This window comes from Micropterus salmoides, unplaced genomic scaffold (genome assembly GCF_014851395.1).
Source record: "Micropterus salmoides isolate LMB-PRFRI ecotype aquatic unplaced genomic scaffold, ASM1485139v1 Ms_hic_scaffold_17, whole genome shotgun sequence".
NCBI classification, from domain to species: Eukaryota; Metazoa; Chordata; class Actinopteri; order Centrarchiformes; family Centrarchidae; genus Micropterus; species Micropterus salmoides.
This window is the reverse complement of record NW_024040817.1, coordinates 22,343,574-22,362,205: the sequence shown is the minus strand read 5'-3', so window position 1 is coordinate 22,362,205 and position 18,632 is coordinate 22,343,574. Positions and strand designations below refer to the sequence as shown.

The 18,632-nt window shown below is 42.3% G+C and overlaps 3 protein-coding genes across 3 annotated transcripts; all 3 read left to right on the top strand.

Moving 5' to 3' along the window:
- Window positions 1–3,011, top strand: hoxa11a (homeobox A11a). The gene is made up of 2 exons (XM_038725692.1): window positions 1–841; window positions 1,640–3,011. The coding sequence occupies exons 1-2, from the start codon at window positions 175–177 to the stop codon at window positions 1,870–1,872; spliced, it is 900 nt and encodes a 299-aa protein (XP_038581620.1). The 5' UTR covers window positions 1–174; the 3' UTR covers window positions 1,873–3,011.
- A 4,607-nt stretch (window positions 3,012–7,618) lies between these two features.
- On the top strand, window positions 7,619–9,597 carry LOC119907791 (homeobox protein Hox-A10). The gene is made up of 2 exons (XM_038725472.1): window positions 7,619–8,486; window positions 9,323–9,597. Exons 1-2 carry the CDS (start codon window positions 7,619–7,621, stop codon window positions 9,595–9,597), a joined length of 1,143 nt encoding a protein of 380 aa, XP_038581400.1.
- A 4,310-nt stretch (window positions 9,598–13,907) lies between these two features.
- Window positions 13,908–18,384, top strand: hoxa9a (homeobox A9a). The gene is made up of 2 exons (XM_038724313.1): window positions 13,908–14,591; window positions 14,975–18,384. Exons 1-2 carry the CDS (start codon window positions 14,042–14,044, stop codon window positions 15,214–15,216), a joined length of 792 nt encoding a protein of 263 aa, XP_038580241.1. The 5' UTR covers window positions 13,908–14,041; the 3' UTR covers window positions 15,217–18,384.
- The last annotated feature ends 248 nt before the right edge of the window (window positions 18,385–18,632 follow it).

Genomic DNA, 18,632 nt, shown 5'->3' with positions numbered 1-18,632 from the left:
CTCCTCCTCCGTGGAGTGGACGGAGATGGCTCTCCACGTCAGCTTACGTCTCCAAATTTCTGCTTAGCGAACCTGCTTCAAAGAGGCAGGAGGCACGGCGCTTCAGAGCCATGTTCAGGGCGGTTATAGACGAATCAAACCCCAACATAGAGTTATAGTAGAGGGTGAACTACGATGATGGATTTTGACGAAAGGGTCCCCGTCGGATCGAACATGTATTTACCCAGTTGCACTTATTACGTATCGGCGGGGGCTGATTTCTCCGGTCTACCCTCGTTTTTATCCCAGACCCCGTCCACCCGCCCCATGACATACTCCTACTCCTCTAACCTGCCGCAAGTCCAACCCGTCAGAGAGGTGACGTTCAGGGACTATGCAGCCATTGACGCGTCCGGTAAATGGCCGCACAGGGGCAACTTGCCCCAGTGCTACCCCAGCGCGGAGGACATGGTGCACCGGGACTGTCTGTCGGCGCAAACTGCCGTCGTAGGGGACATGTTCGGTAAAAACAGCCCCGCAGCCGCAGCCGCCGCGTACCACCACCACCACCACCACCACCATACGGGCACAGGCTCCGCTGCCACCAATTTCTACGGGAACGTGGGCAGAAATGGCGTCCTGCCACAAGCCTTCGATCAGTTTTACGAGACGGCGTACGGGAATGCGTCGGAGAGCTCCTCGACAAATGGCTACTCAGGGGACAAAACACCGACCAAACAGCCCAGCTCTGCGCCGGAGGACGCGCCGTCGTGCAGGGATACCGAGGCGAAGGAGCAGCGGGATGAGAGGAGCAGCCCGGAGTTATCTTCCGGCAACAATGAGGAGAAATCCAGCAGCAGCAGTACGTATTAAAGTCAGCGCCTAGGTTATGAGAGAAAGTTTGCAATCTTGCGCGCTGCTGTTAAAATTTTTATATGCTGTTTTATAAGCATATAAGGTTTATAGAGGGCCTGTAGACCCCCCCACCCCCCAACAAAACTTTGTTATAAACTGCAGGATCACGTGTTTGGAATTGAAATTGGCCGTGAAAGACATCAGGCCAGTGATTTTTCTATCACACTCCCTGACGTTTCCAAAAAACACCCAGATATGAATGTGAATTCCAAAGACAGACCTGCATTAATTCCATGTTATAAACATGCCTGTTTCACGGGTTCTTAGCGTTAAAAGAGCACTTGCATGTAATTAGGGTGGTTTAAGGTTTAGCACACACGAGCTCTTGTGTTAAAGCTATCATGGACTTTGTACATTTCCCCTTTTGTGTTCTATAAAACCAAACCAATATGTTCATATAAACTGTCTCATGCAGTACGGTCTCCTTTTTCTTTAGCTATTATTATTAATTATTGCGCATATTTAAAAGTGAGCTTGTTGTTTTCATTTGCTAGGAAAGGTCAAAGCCCAAGTGTATTATTATCCAGCGAACCTATGGTTTAGTAATCTTGTCAGTGTGATATAATATCACTACACTTGAAATGTTGAAATGGGGAATATGTTATTAATGCAGAGGAAATCCGCCCATACCTAATCTGGGCAACGTCCAGGGCTTATAAATCTTTTTTTTGTAACATAGTCATGGCTAATTTGAAATGTTTATATTATTCTGTGACCGGTGTACTTGTCTTTTTGTGCCTTCCAGATGGACAGAGGACCCGCAAGAAAAGGTGCCCTTATTCCAAATATCAGATCAGAGAACTTGAAAGAGAATTCTTTTTCAGTGTATACATTAACAAGGAGAAACGCCTGCAACTGTCTCGGATGCTCAACCTCACCGACCGACAAGTGAAGATTTGGTTTCAAAACCGTCGCATGAAGGAGAAGAAACTGAACAGAGATAGATTACAATATTATACGTCTAACCCCCTACTTTAGGGGTCAAAATCAGCACCGTCACAGCCTCCAAGGTCCTCTGCTGTGGGGCTGACTGCGTTTACAGACAGACTGACTCTCCGGCTGTGACTTTCCAAGTGTACATTGTGTACCACAATGGCCGCGACTGCAGCAGCTACACTGCTCAATGGTTAATTTCAAGTTCGAGGACAACAGTCTCCTGTGATCAGAGTTGCCTCAAGAGTGAGCATGAATTAACAGTCTGTGGACTTTGATCCCGCTCTTCAAACTCTTTATTGGGAAAAATGTAGAAAAGGATTTTTGTCCTAGCCAGGACTGTGTGCTTGCGAGGGCCCATGTTGATATCATTGTGACTCACAGACGCCTTGTTTATTTTTCCTTTCTCTTGGGCAAAAATTAGGAGTCACCAATTGACTGACCCCATGTATTCTTTAATCAACGATTTTATTTTATTCGCGTTTTTCTGTTTTTAAAATCAGAAAAGTGGTGGATTTAGGATGATGGCGACTTTAAAAACTGAATCTATATTGGTGTGACCAAATATTGAGTCCGAACGGATGAGAATGTAATGTGTTTCTGTTTTGTGTGCTTATTTATTTTGTAGCCACTCGTTCACTATCTCGTTTTCATGTCACGGCTAACCAAGTCAAAGTCCATTATTACAGGCGGGCTTTTGGGATTCCGTGTTCAGTCTGGGCTGACCTCAAAACGAGCTCTTGGCGTCTTTTCCTGTAGCCTGCAGAATGAGGGCTATAAGTATTTATATTTTGCGTATCTTTCAATACCTTAACCCATGTTGTCCCTTTCGATTTTTGGAGACTATCAGTCCAGTATTGATGATGCAGGCCAAACCAGAAAGATAAGCTTATCTACTGGATCCGTGTGGAGTTGCACTGAGGTACACGCCCAACATATTCACACAGGTATATATGCAGCGGGCCTCCTCGGTCTCATATTGATACGCATAACAGAATATTTTTCTCATGACTCTCTTTTGGTGCTTGCTGTCTAAAGAACATATAAAGCAACATTTTCAAGTGTGCTGTCAGGGCAAGGCTGGTCAGGGTCATTGCATTGAATCAATTGCTTGGTATGCCCAAACTATTGTGTATTATACTATATTTCCAAATAAAAAAAAACAACAAAAACAAATGACAAGATTATTGAAAAAAATAATCTATTTCTGCGTGGTCATTCTGTCTTTTCACAAGCTCTTCTTTTTAAAATTATAGCTATGGAACACATTTGGTGAATACAAATAGGCACAAGTGAAACATTTTAAGCACGCAAAATCAACACAGTACGCTCACACTGATTGCAGTAGAATTATCACAATGGGAGCAATGGTATAGCAAACATTGGTGTAGTGTGTAAAAAAATACACACAGAGTGCAGCAGACCTGAGGGCTCTCATGCAAATTTTGAACCGTCCAACCTTATGGAGAGACACACAGACACACTACCTGATGCAAATAGAACCTGTTTAGTAACAAATAAAGTAATGAAATTACCGATTCTTGTTGGATGTTATCAAATTATCTTAAATCTTTAATTATGGGTTTCCATGGATCAAATTTAGATATAAACTGATAAGGAATGTCATTATTGTTAGATATACACTGATAAGGTATGTCATTATTGTGATCTTAAATTATGTTTGTGCTGTTTTGCAATTGTTTTGAACCATTTCTCGATATTTTTTTTAGCAACATACGATATTTTACAACTTTTGCATTCCATCTCAAGGAAAATATTTGTTATTGAACCACTGTGGATAGGTTGTAGGTCCACCTCCTTAAAATTTACTGTTGCCAAACACTCGCCATTTCACCGTGCACACATTCGTTTCTCACTATGTCTCCCTCTCACTGAAGTCTGTTTGTGCGTAAGCTGTCATTTCGCTGATTGGCTTTGGAAACACTGTTCCAACAGCAGTCTCCTTTGGCGAGGGTCGCCATATTTGCTGTTGTTATCACTGTGTTTATGGGAGCTAGCCGCAGCGCATTGGCGTTCATATATGACAGTCAAAAGGGCCATAAACGCGGGGAGAGAGGCTGAAGTTTATGGTTGCCTCTCTCTGCCATAGTCCGGCCTTGCCTTGCGCATCCTTTACTGCGCGCTGGAATTCCGTCCCTAATTACGGGACATCCTCCCCGTTGCCGAGGCAACGCGGCCATAAAAGCTGTCTGAGAGTCTGGAGCATTTGTACAATTGGAGTGCAGTGTAATAAACCGTCTGAGACCCAAGGTTATTAACTGTGTTACCAAGGAGGCGAGAGCAACGACAGGGAGAGGACGGATAGGAGAAGCCTCTGCTTGCATCGACTTCATTTGAGAGGCTTTTCCCCCTCGTGTGGTTTATCCACCTCGAAACAGTTTAGTGGCAACGGCTGCACTGAGGATAAGACGCTCCTCTACCACCGAGCGGCGCTGTTGGGACCAATGTCACGGCCGTGGATCTTTTCTGCAAGCTCACCTCGAATGCGCGCAGGTAAAAGTTGTCGTCAACACAGTCTGGAGCTCGAATAGTTTCCTTTGTCACAAGAACAGACTCTTTGTATGTTCAGCCCTTGGATTCCTCTCTTGCATGCGAGGCCTGCTAGTCTGAGATAGGAGCCGTTTTGAGTTTTACTTTCCACATTTCTCTCTGGTGCTCACTGGGCGTTCGGTAGAGAAAGTCTTCCTGGGGGCCCTAATAAGGCAACACATCTGTGCCAAGCCTTCATGCTGCATGTGCTACTCATTTTGCTGAGCTTCAGCTTTTTAATGGTTGAAGTATAGCATGGCCGGCTTGTACCTGGAGAGATCTGCAGTCCCGTCTAGTCTAACCACAAATGTTTTGGATTTGGGAAAGGTCTGCTTTAATTATGATACAGCAGTAAGCAATGGGTGCTTGGATACAAAACAAATGATTTAATTTTTCAGATGGTTCTCGTGCTAATGCGGCTCATCTTAAATCACAGCAGCTGGCTTGTATCTCATTCTTCTTCTTCGTCTTCCTCTTCAAATAATCCTCTAACAACATTTGACGTCCTTCCAAATCGCATTATTCTCTGTACGTGCCAAGTGTACAAACAGCGCTATTAGAAGAGTCGATTCAGTGGTGATAGGGCAGCAATCGCGTCTCCCTTTCCTTCCTGTCATGGACACGGAGCTACACTTTCAGGCTATCAGTGTCAGTCCAAGTGGCGAGTGGCTATTCTGGACCTGAATGCGTGTGGACTCTTTCTCCTTTGTCTCTCGTGAAAAATAAATGCTTCCGCTGGATGTAATAAAACGCCGCATTATTGTCCATAACTGCACTCGGGATGAACATGATACGACTCAAACGGCCTCTTCGGCCACGATTATATGGGCCGGATCAAAGCCAGTGGGCAGAGTAAACTGTTTTGAGGATATAATAGCCGGGCAGCTGTGAAAATGAAGATTTAATAGCTACAATTAATAACTGTAACACAAAGATATCGATAGGCCCCCATGCCAGTACAACACCACGAAGTGTGCAGGCCAAAACAATTTAATACTGGGCACACATAATTAATTGATGTATTTAGTTTCCTTACTGGCTCATGTGTCCCGTAAGGAACAGGCTGTGGGGAAGAGTACACATGCTTTGGACCTAGTGCTGTTAGTGTGTTTCTATTTAGAAGTTTTCATGTTTTAGGGAATTATTTTGTTTTTTGGGGAAGCTAGGCGTACCGCCACCGTCTTTAAAAATCCCGCACTACAGAAAATTCTTTTTGCTTATATTGCTATATTTTTATAATACATATTTTTCTTTTGGAATATAATATTGTATTATATTAACATGCACATAAATAACCTTCAACCAACTTCCAGTCATTTAAGTCATTTGAAATATGTACGTTTTGAGCAGGAGGGAGTGACAAATGTCCGCCGTCGACGCGCTAAAAAAATCTAAGCCAGTGTACATAAATGAGCTGTCAATGACATAGCGTTTGAAAACATAAATGGGCTCAATTTATGAAATTCTCCTAAATGTCCACATTTCAGTACAACAGGCTGCAAACAAACCCGGGGGGCTAGAGCCCACCTGGGCCTGGTAATGGCAAAGCTGGCCGAGATTAACTTCAACCTGGGGAGAGCAATAGAGTGCACAGGGCCAAGGACACTACGAGATGGAAGGAGAGTTTTATTGTGGCCCTTATTGCCCCAAATTGGACCGACAGGATGACTTGTATGTGCAACCTTTATGTCTGCTTTACTGTAGCACATTGTGCCTGTTACCTCACAACGCTGTGATCAATATTTTGGCAGTTTAACAAATTTGAATTTTTACACTGATATACACAGTTTGGATTTGTTGATGTTTATAACAAGGGCAACAACAAAACTATATTTGGGTTCTCATAGCTTTTGAACGAATGTTTAATCTTTTTTGTGTGTTGTGCGTAATAACTACTTAGGTACAGATGATCCTAAATTAGTGATTCGTATTATTAATATAAATCTGAATTTCAAATAGATATATGAAAATAGTTTTATGTTTTAATGTGAAATGTAAAATTATATGCGCCTAAGCTTCATTAAGAAAAACCAGCGCTTTATCCAGGCTCCAGTAAAGGAAGCTATTGTATATCCTGTTACAAATGATATTTTAAGAATTGAATGTTTAAAGGCAGCAGTAAGTGGTCAAGTACTGAGCGCATTTGTTGTATAAAACCTTTTTTGTTACTATAATTTAAAATGCTTTGAATTGTTGGTGGCAGGGAATTGGTTCGCCGTCATTTATGCACCGGGAATTTTTTTTACAAGTCAATATTAGTCCAACATCACTGGCAAAAAAGGCTTTTGTTTGATGTAATATATCATTTTAGGAGTACACCAAAACAGTTATAGATGTAAAGTACTTCAGAGACCTTCCCTGTGGAAAAATAAATAAACGAACCCCCCCCCCCCCCCCCCCCCCCAAAGTAGTAGGCTATATTTGATATTATTCTCTCTATCTCCAGGCAACATTTGTCTTAACAGCGCTTGCTTTTAGTGCGATCGAGTTCAGACTGTGTTTAGGATAAAGGATGTACAAAATGAAAGGGCTTCTTGCCAAGTCATTTCGCCAAAGGCAAATTCTCCCTACAATTAAACATTTTATTACCACTAAGTTCCTATGGGTTTGTTATTGTATGTCTTTGTTGGTGGGGTTCTGCAGCCCGACACCCTTTAACTTAAAGCACCACACTACCTTACAGCAACCTTAATGTTTTCTACCATAATGTAGACCAGTATTTAGAAAAGGAGTTTGGCTTTTTGTTGTTTTATTTTCCCTCCCGCCATTATTACTTCAGCTATAGGTAACTGCAGGGGTTTGAGCTTTTATAAATCGGATGCTCCTTCTGTTTCACTTATTGTTGAGGTTTGTGGTAACTTTTGATTTGCATGTAGTAGCAATCAGTGCTTCTGACATCATTTTGTGGTTTGTACAGTTGAGAAGTGATTTCAAAGCTCGTTTAATTATTAATTTACGAAATTCTGATTTTTAAATATGTGTTGTTAAACTTTGTATCGTGCTGGACCTCGCCCCTTAAACGGGGTGATGGTGGTGCATTAAGGCGAGGTGAGGGAACACACTGATTGCTGTGCCTGTCTCCTTTCTCTGCCTCAGCTCCATGATGGATATCGCTCTAGCTGCTACGTAGCCGCGGAGTGGGAGGGACTGCCCAGCCATTCCAGCATTTCCATTGGTTTTACAGTCCGCTCGGCGGAGAGGGGGGTGCCTCTAATCATATCCAGCATGTTTTGCACAAGAAATGTCAGCCAGAAAGGGCTATCTTCTCCCCTCGCCAAAATACACCACAATGTCATGTTCGGACACTCCGTCAGGAAATGCGTTTTTAGTGGATTCTCTGATCAGTGGCCGCAGCGACAGCGGCGGAGGTCACTACACTGGGAGCGCGGTGTGTGTGCCCCATAGCACCGCTACAGACGTGCCTTACGGACTACACAACTATGGATACTTCCCAGGTATGGGTAAGCGCAGCGAGGTGCCCCCCCAAAACATGGTTTCCGCCTCAGGCGCGTACATGTCCAGCATGGAAATGTGGATGGACGCGCAGAGGTCATGTCGAATGGACCAAGAGCACCCGGTGGGTCCCCAGGTCGCGCCCTGCTCGTTCCCGCAAAACATTAAGGAAGAGAGCACCTACTGCTTGTATGAGCAGCCGAAGTGCCCTAAAGCCTCCACTGCTGAAGATCTTACATATTCGAGGTTAACAGCAGCCGGCCTCGGCTCGAGTTCTTGTACAGTTACCGATGGCGGTGGTGTGGGCTCTGTGCCTGTGCCGGGCTACTTCCGCTTGTCTCAGACGCACGCACATTCTCATAAACTTTACAACACCAACGGCCCCCAGCCGAACCCTTCCCATTCTCATTTTGGCCTACACCCCACTGCTCCAGCTCGCTTCCACACGCCACCAGCCTCGACTTCTGCTCCAGCCACGGCGCAGGAAGGCAGGAACACCGAGGAGCCCGTGCCCTCTGGAAACGCAGACCTGCAGCCTCACGCTGCTCCGGGTACAGAGGAGGCACCCGAGTCCTCGGATGCAGAACCCTCATCAGCTGACGAGACAGAAGATCACGATAAAGAGAGACCAGCAAAGTCCACTAAAGGTAATCACAGTTCGCCATAGGTGTGGTTCTGCACTGTTTCTTTGCATGCAGCGCAGGTAGAGCAAGGCTTTTTTATTGGCACCTGTCAAGTTGTATTTTACTGGTTAGACTGCAGTGACAAGTCAAGACACGGATATGGAAACTTTGCATTTACATATTGTCTCTAATAATACAAGTTTAAATGCATTAAATGATGTATATGTGCATGAATACGCCCGGCAAGATTATGCGTAAAATTAAACTAAAGATTATAAAACTAAGCTAGATTTGGTTTAATTAAACAATACTATAGTGATATAGAAAATAAGGAATCATTTTTAAATGCACGCAGTAACATACATCCTAAATACTTACAGGCTTAGCTAGTATTTCTTTGAGCGCTGCGTAATAGTAGTTATAGTAAATAGGCCTGCATTAGGGTATGTCTAAATATTTTTCTGTGCCACGATGTCTTCGTTTTTGTCATGAAGAGTAAAAGAATACACTTTACTAACGTATTTACTGGACTGTTGGTGGAAAATGTTACATGCAATGTTATGTAATAATGTCTATTACTGGCATTCCAATCCAAGTCTAACAAAGAAGCTATACTTTATACATAAGACTCTCTCTATAACTGTATATTTGTAATATTTGTGTATAATACAACTATATACGCAAATACACTCCTAGTTACACTCTCTCTCTTTCTAACACACACACACACACACACACACACACACACACACACACACACCACACCACACACACACACACACACCACACACACACACACACACACACACACACACACACACCTCATCATGTTGTAGTGCGTAAAACCATGTATCTGCCATTTTCTTTAGGAGACAAAAAAAGTGAAAACACGGCCAACTGGCTGACAGCAAAAAGCGGCCGGAAGAAACGCTGTCCATACACCAAGCACCAGACACTGGAACTGGAGAAGGAGTTCCTCTTCAACATGTACCTGACCCGAGAGCGCCGCCTAGAGATCAGTAAAAGCGTCCACCTGACGGACAGACAGGTTAAAATCTGGTTCCAGAACCGCAGGATGAAACTGAAGAAAATGACGCGGGAAAACAGGATCCGGGAGCTCACCTCCAACTACGGATTTTCATGATGAACGAGGTGATCACATTGAAATAGAAGAGAATTGGTGAAATAAATGACAACCACCCTTTCTCCAGCACCCCCCCCCCCCCCCCATCTACTCATCTCCTTCCCCCCAGCCCCACAACCACTGCCCCCCCCCCCCCTTCTTCACGTTCTCCACATAATGACTCATTTCACTGTGGGGTTCAACTTTCTTTTATTTGCAGACAGGATCAAAGTCAAAGCATCGTACTCTGTGAGCCATTGAGAAAACACAAGGAAATAACTTGGGTTATATCTGATTGTTTTCCGATGTCGTGTTTTTGTATTGTCGACATGTTTCTGTCACTTCTGTCGTGTGGTTGCATAGTGTCAGTGGAGTTAAATTACCGCAATTAAGAAAACAACAAACCCAAACAGATTGTGCCCTGGAAGGTGGCTTAAATTGTTCACCACTCCACCCCACTGCTGGCAATTAATCTATTTCTAAATTTATTCAAACAAACATGAATTTATTTTATATTAATTGGAATTGCATGGTATATGGTTCCCCTACATTTCTAAAATTAAATTTAACCCACCTGGAATATAATGCCCATGTATCACCAAGGGAAGAAAAATTCCCCTATGATCATTAGATGTAGTCTACCATGATATAGGCCTAATCTACGTATGAGCTAAATGTATAAATTGAATCTTTATTCACATTGAGGACGTTTACACGAAAACGGTGTGCAGAGTGAAGGAGGAATGTTTTTATTGTATATTTCTCTGTACATATGACATTGTGTTTTTGTGTAATGCTTAATAAATTATCAGCTGGCGTTGAGGAGTAGCTGCTTGTATTTTTGTGCCGTGGTTTTATACGATTTTATTGTCGGTTAGATAATTCTACAGACAGCTTTGTTTTGAAATTTAAAATTCAAACTAACATGTGCTCCTCTACGCTACTGGAGATTCCCTATTTATTTATTTTTTGTGAACCAGCTAAGCAACGTTTCTAGCGGCCAATGTAACGACCATCGGAAATAATTAAGATATTAGGCTATAAGCCGTCTAGCTGCATGCCCAGCCGGCTATTGTAGAGTTTTATGACTGGCTGGTATATGAGGTTTCTCCCTCTACTCTAAGAGCTGCTTCAGTCGTGGGAGAGCCTTTCAGACGGAGAGGAGGCCCGGCTCTCAGCTAGAAATCTGAAGTGTACAGATACACTGTGGATAAAACATTACCTTCTGCTTTAGTTTGGGAATAATGGTATTCGTGTATCCAGGATCGGGTAAGTCCATTTATCATTCCGAATTTGTCCATTTTGCGCCTTGTTGCTGCGGCTTCACTACAGAGTGTACACTACAGTTGTACTTTCTCAATGCGGGGGATTTTTGGACACTTGATGAAGGGACCGGCGACCACGGTGTATTATGAATTGGCTGATTGTGTTTCACTTGAGGCCCGGATCGACTGTCGAGTGGTTTAGGTAGTTTCATGTTGTTGGGGTCCATTTCTAACTCTGCAACATGAAACTGTCTTAATTGCCCCAGTTACACACTTCGAAACCAAAAGGAGAGCAAATCAGATACACAAAGATGGTGGGATTTGTTGAAAATTGTAGATAGGTGTTTTTGAAGCATGTTCTAAACCTCTCCGGCTTATAAATTGGGGAGCCGTGACTGGCTGCTGTGTAGCCTATATTCTTAACCTGTCTCCTGTAATGTTTTCTTTAGACTTCTCCACTTGTTTTTACGTCGCTAAAACAGGCCCGAGCTGGCAAGCGTGCTGAATTTAAACGTGATCAAAGATGAACTGCAGTATGCATCGTGGACTTGGGATTAAGGGTAAAGCCGCGAGTGTTTTCCGTGAGTAGTAGTGACGCAGACACGCCAGACAAGGCCTCGGTTACGACCACTGCAGTGGAGGGGAAGGGGAAGGTGAATGGGGCAACAGCGACCTCCGTGGGCGATGAGACCGGATGCTTCCGCTGCGCAATAGTGGCTCAGACAAAAGGAGGGGAAGGGCTTTATGGCGATATTTAGATCCGCCAGACAGGCTGTTATCTGCAGAGGCAAAAGAAGTGAATAGCCCCTGCGGTAAACTGGGTGAAAAAACACCCTGATTTAGGTTTACAGCCTGAGAGCCATTGGCGTGGTGGCGTCTTTTCCTGCTCTAAAGGTGTTTGTCTATTCTAACTTTTAGTGCACAAATAGGCGCACAGACGCTGCCCCCCTCCCTCGGCTTGTTTGATGTCTGTTGGCCAAATAATATGCAAGTTCCAGCGAGGTAATAGCTTGCAATTACAATACACATTATGGGCAGCTTGTGAATTCTATTTTTCTGTGCTTCTCATCTAAATGCAATAGTACTAGCAGAGTGGAGAGAATTCCTGCGTGTTGAGATTTGCCTGTGGCCTTGTGGGGTGTTGGCCAAGCTCTCCGTTTATTTGCTGGTAATAAATAAAACACGCAGCGTAGAGTGTGAGAACTCAAGGTTGCTGCTTTGGGGACGTGATCTGCAATGTGGGGTTTGGTACAGGGGATTATGGACATTGATACACACACAGCCACCACATTTAGTGAAATCCACAATGTGTTTAAGCTATTGAATATTGTCCCACATAAATTCTCAATGTACTGTGATTATTGTGTTGCAGCAATATATTTTCAGCTAAATGCATGTTGTGATTGATTAATTTCAACAAATACACTGTTTACATTTCTGTATGTATTAATTTCTTGTATTGTAGAACACTTCCAGGGCAATTTTCTGAATATTCAGTCCTTTATTTATTTTATTTATTTGTTGAATTGTATAATCTTAATTTACACTATACATACAGTATTTCTGTTATGGTGTTTTCGCCACTCCTCGCAATATTTAATCTCAAAAGGAGGAAACCACAAAAGCCACATGAGGTATATTTTTGGCTCCGTTTAAAGTGTAACGTTATACCGAGGCACTGGCTGCGGTCGGGCATTAGAGTCAATTTGTTGATGGCGGTGATGATGGCAACATGTAGGCCCGTACAAGTGATAACGGCGGTGTAAATAATAAACGGGTCAAACGGCAGGTTAAGCAAGGAGAAGCCGGGGATCCACCACCAGTGTTATTGTGAAAATGTTTAATAAATAATCGGCTATCTTGCTTCAATTCAGTGGGTCAATAAATGCAATATGCACCACGTTTATTCAGTTGTCTTTTTCTCGTTTTTTAATCATGATCTATTATTTATGTTTTCAATTTTGTAACACACACAATTACTTCATATTTTCTAACATCCAGTCACGGGCTATCCATTAGGCTAAATGTTATTTTATTTGTTATATAGACCAACGGTTTTACAACGTAATATAACCAAAAAAGTACTAGTCTTTAATGGCAAATAACAAGACAAACTTGGAAATAAAATAGTCTCCATTCTTTTTTCTTTTTATTAATCTGATTAATCTTTTCCAAATTTTTTCAGAAATATTCTCATGTTTATTTATTACTTTTTCAACTGCAACAAATGTACTAAATTGTGCATTATCTTCGCTAAATTATATAAATGATGTAACGTGGATCATTAGATGTTAGAGATGTAGCCCTAACATATGTACGGTGATGTGTATCCTCGTCCAAACCACGAAATATAATATATAATGTATAAGCGTCATGCTAATGTCTTTAAATCAGTACAGCAACTATTTAAACTAGCTACATGTTAAAGTGATAATAACTGAATTAGTCTAATATTAGCTATGACCCACATACCTTTGGGTGTCTTTGTCAGTTTTGTCTGTAAAATATGTTTGTTGTTTAAAGCTGAAAAGAAGAAAACATGGGGACACTGGAAGATGTCTGACAGCCGAAAAAGAATAAACTAAAAAATAATGTAATTCGTGTGGTTGTTATTTGAGATCCAGTCGTTGTTTCAGCTTTGAGCTACTAAATTTCTTTAATATAATGGTGGTTAAAATGTGTTTTGGTGAGCAGCAATGGGTGCTTACGTGTCCTATAAAGTACCTCGTAAAATAAGGTTTCCAAAAACATATTGTATCGTTTTGGATAACCAAGAAGGGATTTTAACAGCAGCAGTAGGGTAAGATACTGTAAAGGATTTGTTTTTCATCAGTCATTCATATTTTCCATCTCACAGATAACAGATCTAACTCATATCTTGATCATTCTTAGCTTTAAAACTAGAAGTTGTTATGGGAGAGCGGGCGAGTATTTAATGACCAAAGGGATTGATTTATCCTTTATTGTTCAGCCTTTATGATCACGTGTGTCTCTTACCCAATGGCGTGGCACCCTGTCTCCCCGTTACTAGCCCACTGTAGTTCTCTGTGGGGCCAAGTTGCTACTTGATTTCTCCACATTGTTATTTTGTGAGGCTGGGTTTACTGCGTGTGTGTGTGGTGTGTGTGTGTGCGCGTTTTACTGTTTTGCATGTATCTGTTTGTATGACTGCGTACATGTGAACGTCTAATTTTTCTGCCATGTCGACATCCGGAACACTGACTAGTTACTACGTCGATTCCCTCATTCTGCCCGAGAGCGAGGAGCTCTCTGTGCCGAGATATCCCCCCGGCCCAGGGCTCCAACACGGCAGACAGTCCGCCTCCATCAGCGACCACAGCGAGCTTGGTACCTGCACCTTCCCGTCTAAACCTCCGGTGTTCGGGCCGTCATGGAGCCACGTTCCTGCTCAGTTCCCTGGCACAGTTTCCTCTGTGTATCACCACTATGGGCATCCTCAGGGCCCGATCGGTGCAGATACAGATGGCCGCTATCAGTCGTGGTTGCTGGAGCCCATGTCCGGTTCCCTGCCCATGGCCGGATTACCGACGACCCATCACTACGGAATCAAACCGGAGGGTCTGGGGACGCGAGCTGACGGCGCGCTGCCCGGCTCACACACGGCGCTGCTGCTCTCTGATTACGCCAACGGGACGGTGGCGACGGCATCACCGGTGGAAAAGGACGCACTCTCGGGCCAAGCAGGGGACATGAGCGGGGAAGCTGAAGAGAAACCGGGCCTTGATCCAAGTAAGTCGCTGCACGCTCCTTTTATGTTTATAGCCTACTATTTATACTGCATGAAGCTGTGAGGATTGGGGTGCGTGATGGAAGTTTGCGCCTGAACAGATGCCATTCTGAACGTGCCATTTCCTTATGGGAACTGTTAATGGCCCAGCTCCCATTGCTATATTAGATAACCTTTTGCAGCTTTTAAAGTGAATGTGAGCAGAGAGCCGTGAGGTAGAGTTGTTTTTGGTTGTAGCTGCGTGTATTTACATGTGTAGCCATTTCCTTCTCACCAGAATTTCTTTTGGTCTAAGCCAAATTATGAGTGATGTTTTTGTTTTTTTTTACAATTGGTCGCTCGGTACCGGGCCCTTCACACCAGTGTCGCACCCCACTCTTTCCAGATAACCCAGTGTCCAACTGGCTCCACGCGAGTGCCACGAGAAAAAAGCGCTGTCCGTACACCAAGCACCAGATCCTGGAGCTGGAGAAAGAGTTCCTCTTTAACACCTACCTGACCAGGGACCGTAGGTACGAGGTGGCGAGGCTGTTAAACCTCACCGAGAGACAGGTTAAAATCTGGTTCCAGAACCGCAGGATGAAGATGAAGAAGTTTAATAAAGACGGCGCACCGAAAGACGAGTGACTGAACCGAAAAACAGTATTTAGGCTGTTAGCGAGCTTTGTGTGTGGAAGCTCTTTGCTGGACCTTGTTTTTAAACTTCCTTGTCTTATTGTTCTATATAACAGAAGCTATTAAGCTTATGTGTCTTGTAAAAAAAGCATGTTGGGCTTCAGTTTGATGCGACTACCTTTATATTGCACAATTTTAACAGTGCCCACTCGTTCTTTTATTTGTTCTTATGTTGATTTTAAATAATACCTCGTTAAAGTGTATTAGTTGGCCTGGTCCATGTGCTTGTTTGTGTATGGATGTTTCTAGCTGTGTGTGTTCTGGTTTGTAGCTATATTTGTTGTCTATCTCACAGTCACCTGAGCGTATAGTTTGTAAAAACGTATTAATTTTATTGCTGTTTCTCCCTTACTGCTAGAACTATGACTGATGACCATGAGTTTGAATCTAACATCGGAACCGTAGAAAAACAGACTGAACGCATTTCGAAGTATAGGTGCAGAAACCTCAGACACCTCTTGAAAATACTAAATTAAAAGATGTTATATTATATGTTATATATTACGTGACACGGTTGACTACCTATGTCTTTCAACTACCTACAATAACCTATTTTTTTCGATGGCGGATTATAGTTGCTTTGCTTGCATTAGATGCTGAACTATGAATTTCAGGGAGTAACATTTTGAAAGATAATAATGTTAGTGAGAGAAAATAAATAAAACACTGTAGGCTACTTATTGAATACCTCACGGTCTGTTGACCGTCTGACCTTTGGTTCACAAATGTAATTTGTACTTTATTTATTAAATAAAACAAATTATATCTGCGAATGCATGCACGTTAGATTCTTATTTAATGTTGGCCTCGCATCGAAATACATGATTTTATAATAGCTTTTTTTGTTTTTTGTTTATTGGTGCTTCATGGCACTGCCAGAAAATATGGTTACTGTTGTCAACTTGATATCCACACAAACAACATCACACAAGGTACATATACAAACATTTTGGATACTTGATTAAAATATTCTTTACACACACACACACACACACACACACACACACACACACACACACACACACACACATTCTCTCTAATTAAAACGCACACACCTATAGGTGAAAGTCTGTGTGTGTGTGTGTGTGTGTGTGTGTGTGTGTGCGGATTGGGGACAGAGCTGTGTCTTGGCAGAGGATGTTGTTAGCTGTATACATGCCATAAAAGACAATTACCGCTATAACCTTTTATGGGGTGCAAAGCGCTGCGAGGCGAGAGGATACAAAACAAAAAAAAGACATCGGGGCTTCGACAGCTGAAGCTCAAAATAATGCAGCCGATGTATTCAGCTCAGATATGACACGGCCGCTCAGCCTAAAGCCCCATTAGAGCTATCTTGACAGTACCAATTTACATGAATATTTATTTGATAATGTATAATAATGTGAACTCTAACAGAATTTAAAACGCAAAGTGACCTCAGTCAAAACGGTCTAGGTCTTGTGTTAAAATATGGCCCCTGCGTTTGTAAGGCCGGTTCAAGTCTCTGCACGTTGGCGAAAATATTTGACACAAAGACATAGAAAATACGCAGAAGAAGCTAATCCACTGTGATCTTTAGATGCAGAGCTGCTATATCTGATGGTCGACCAGGGTCTAGGCGCGCCTCTGTCACATAACCAGCTCCTTTAGTTCTCATTAAGGGCCGTGCAGAAACTGATTTTTTAGTTAGCAGGCAAGTCGGACTGGAGTGCTGTTGTGACGCGTTAGGGGACGCAGATGGACCCAAACTTCAAAGACTCGACCAGAGACAGTGCAATAAAACGCCTGGTCTGCTATACTGTCTGGCATTCCAGTTTTAATGGCTTTATGGCCGTCCAGACACAATTAGGCCGTTTCCAGAATGGCACCCATTTGTTTTTCCTTCCCTTTCTGTGGGACTGCGCTCTGGACAAAAGGCCTAGCGGAAATGATCAGCTTTATTGGATTCTCCCCGACGGAGACGCGCAGGACTCACGGTCATTTGGAGTGATCCTTTGTTTCTACCTGGGAACCTTCCGCCCTCTGCTCCTTTACTGGGCCCGTCCTAAAGGAGAAGGAGCAATAAACCCAGCAGCTAGTTTCAGACACAGTAGTAGGCCTTTAGCTAGATGATTCTTTTTCAAAATCCATCTGGTCTGCAAAAAGACACCAGCGCTTTGATTAAAATTACAACCGAGGAGACATAACGTTACCTTTTAAGCGTCATTTCTCTTACGTTTGTATTTATTCCCGGATTGCAGCAGAAAGAGAACACGCCTGCGCACTGCTGCCTCCACACACTGCAAACCTTGCATGTCACCAGAGGATGGCGACACTGTTCCACAACATCACCCTAACACTTCTCCCTAATGAACCTGCAATGGGGAACTGAAGTAATGTCCAGCAAAAAATATTTCACACCTTTTTTACAGTCTCAGTGCAAAAGCTGCTTCTACAGCCTGCGGCTCTGCGGGGAAGAATGAAACAGCCAGCAAGGCAGCCAGCAAGGCTGTTTCATTCTTCCCCGTGACTGCTATAGATTACTGCTTTTGGCCACATGTAGCCTTCTGTTCAGGGTTTTTTTCTTCTCAGATGTTTCTATTTAATCATTTTAAATGTATTTAAACTTGTTAAATTGTATTGTTATTAAGGCTAACATGACATCTTAACAGTTTTCCTTTTTGCATTTATGAACCTAGATTATAGCCTAGATTTAAATGTCCAATCTAAGATGTTTTAATTGAAGTTACAATACACAAAACACAATCGGCTGGCTGTGTAGCGCAATTATAAACAACAGTTTTCCATTTTCAATATTGGTTATAGTAATAATTGTTTTGTTTTCCTTCTTCCTCCTATTTTCAGTTTAATTTGCTTTCTTTTATCTTTGTGTGTCTATGCTCAATGCTAAAGTATTGCTATGGTCCATTTAGGTAACATTGTAATATCAGTAAGAAATGTAGGATTATTATTATTATTATTATTATTAGTAGTAGTAGTAGTAGTACTAGTAGTAGTAGTGGTATTATACTTTTGCAAATTAAAAAGGTTTCATTTATTTCCCTGCCAAATTATCACCACAAAAATCACATAGTAAGTGCATAGTATTCAAAACTATCATGTTCAAACATACATGGAAATAAACAGTTTGTTTCTGTACAGCGTGGGTTTTTTGCACTATTGATACTTATATAGAATATACATATATAATCAAAATATTGTCATATATTTACTCGAGATTGTATAGAAGTAACTATATAGACATAGTATTTTTTAAGCAACAAAATCATTTTTAAATAATAGTTCTTATAACCAGTTATCATGCATATTAATGTAGACAATTTTTGAAGAGTGTAGATTATCATTACAAGTATTTCCACGAAGATACATGAAATAATAAGAAACAA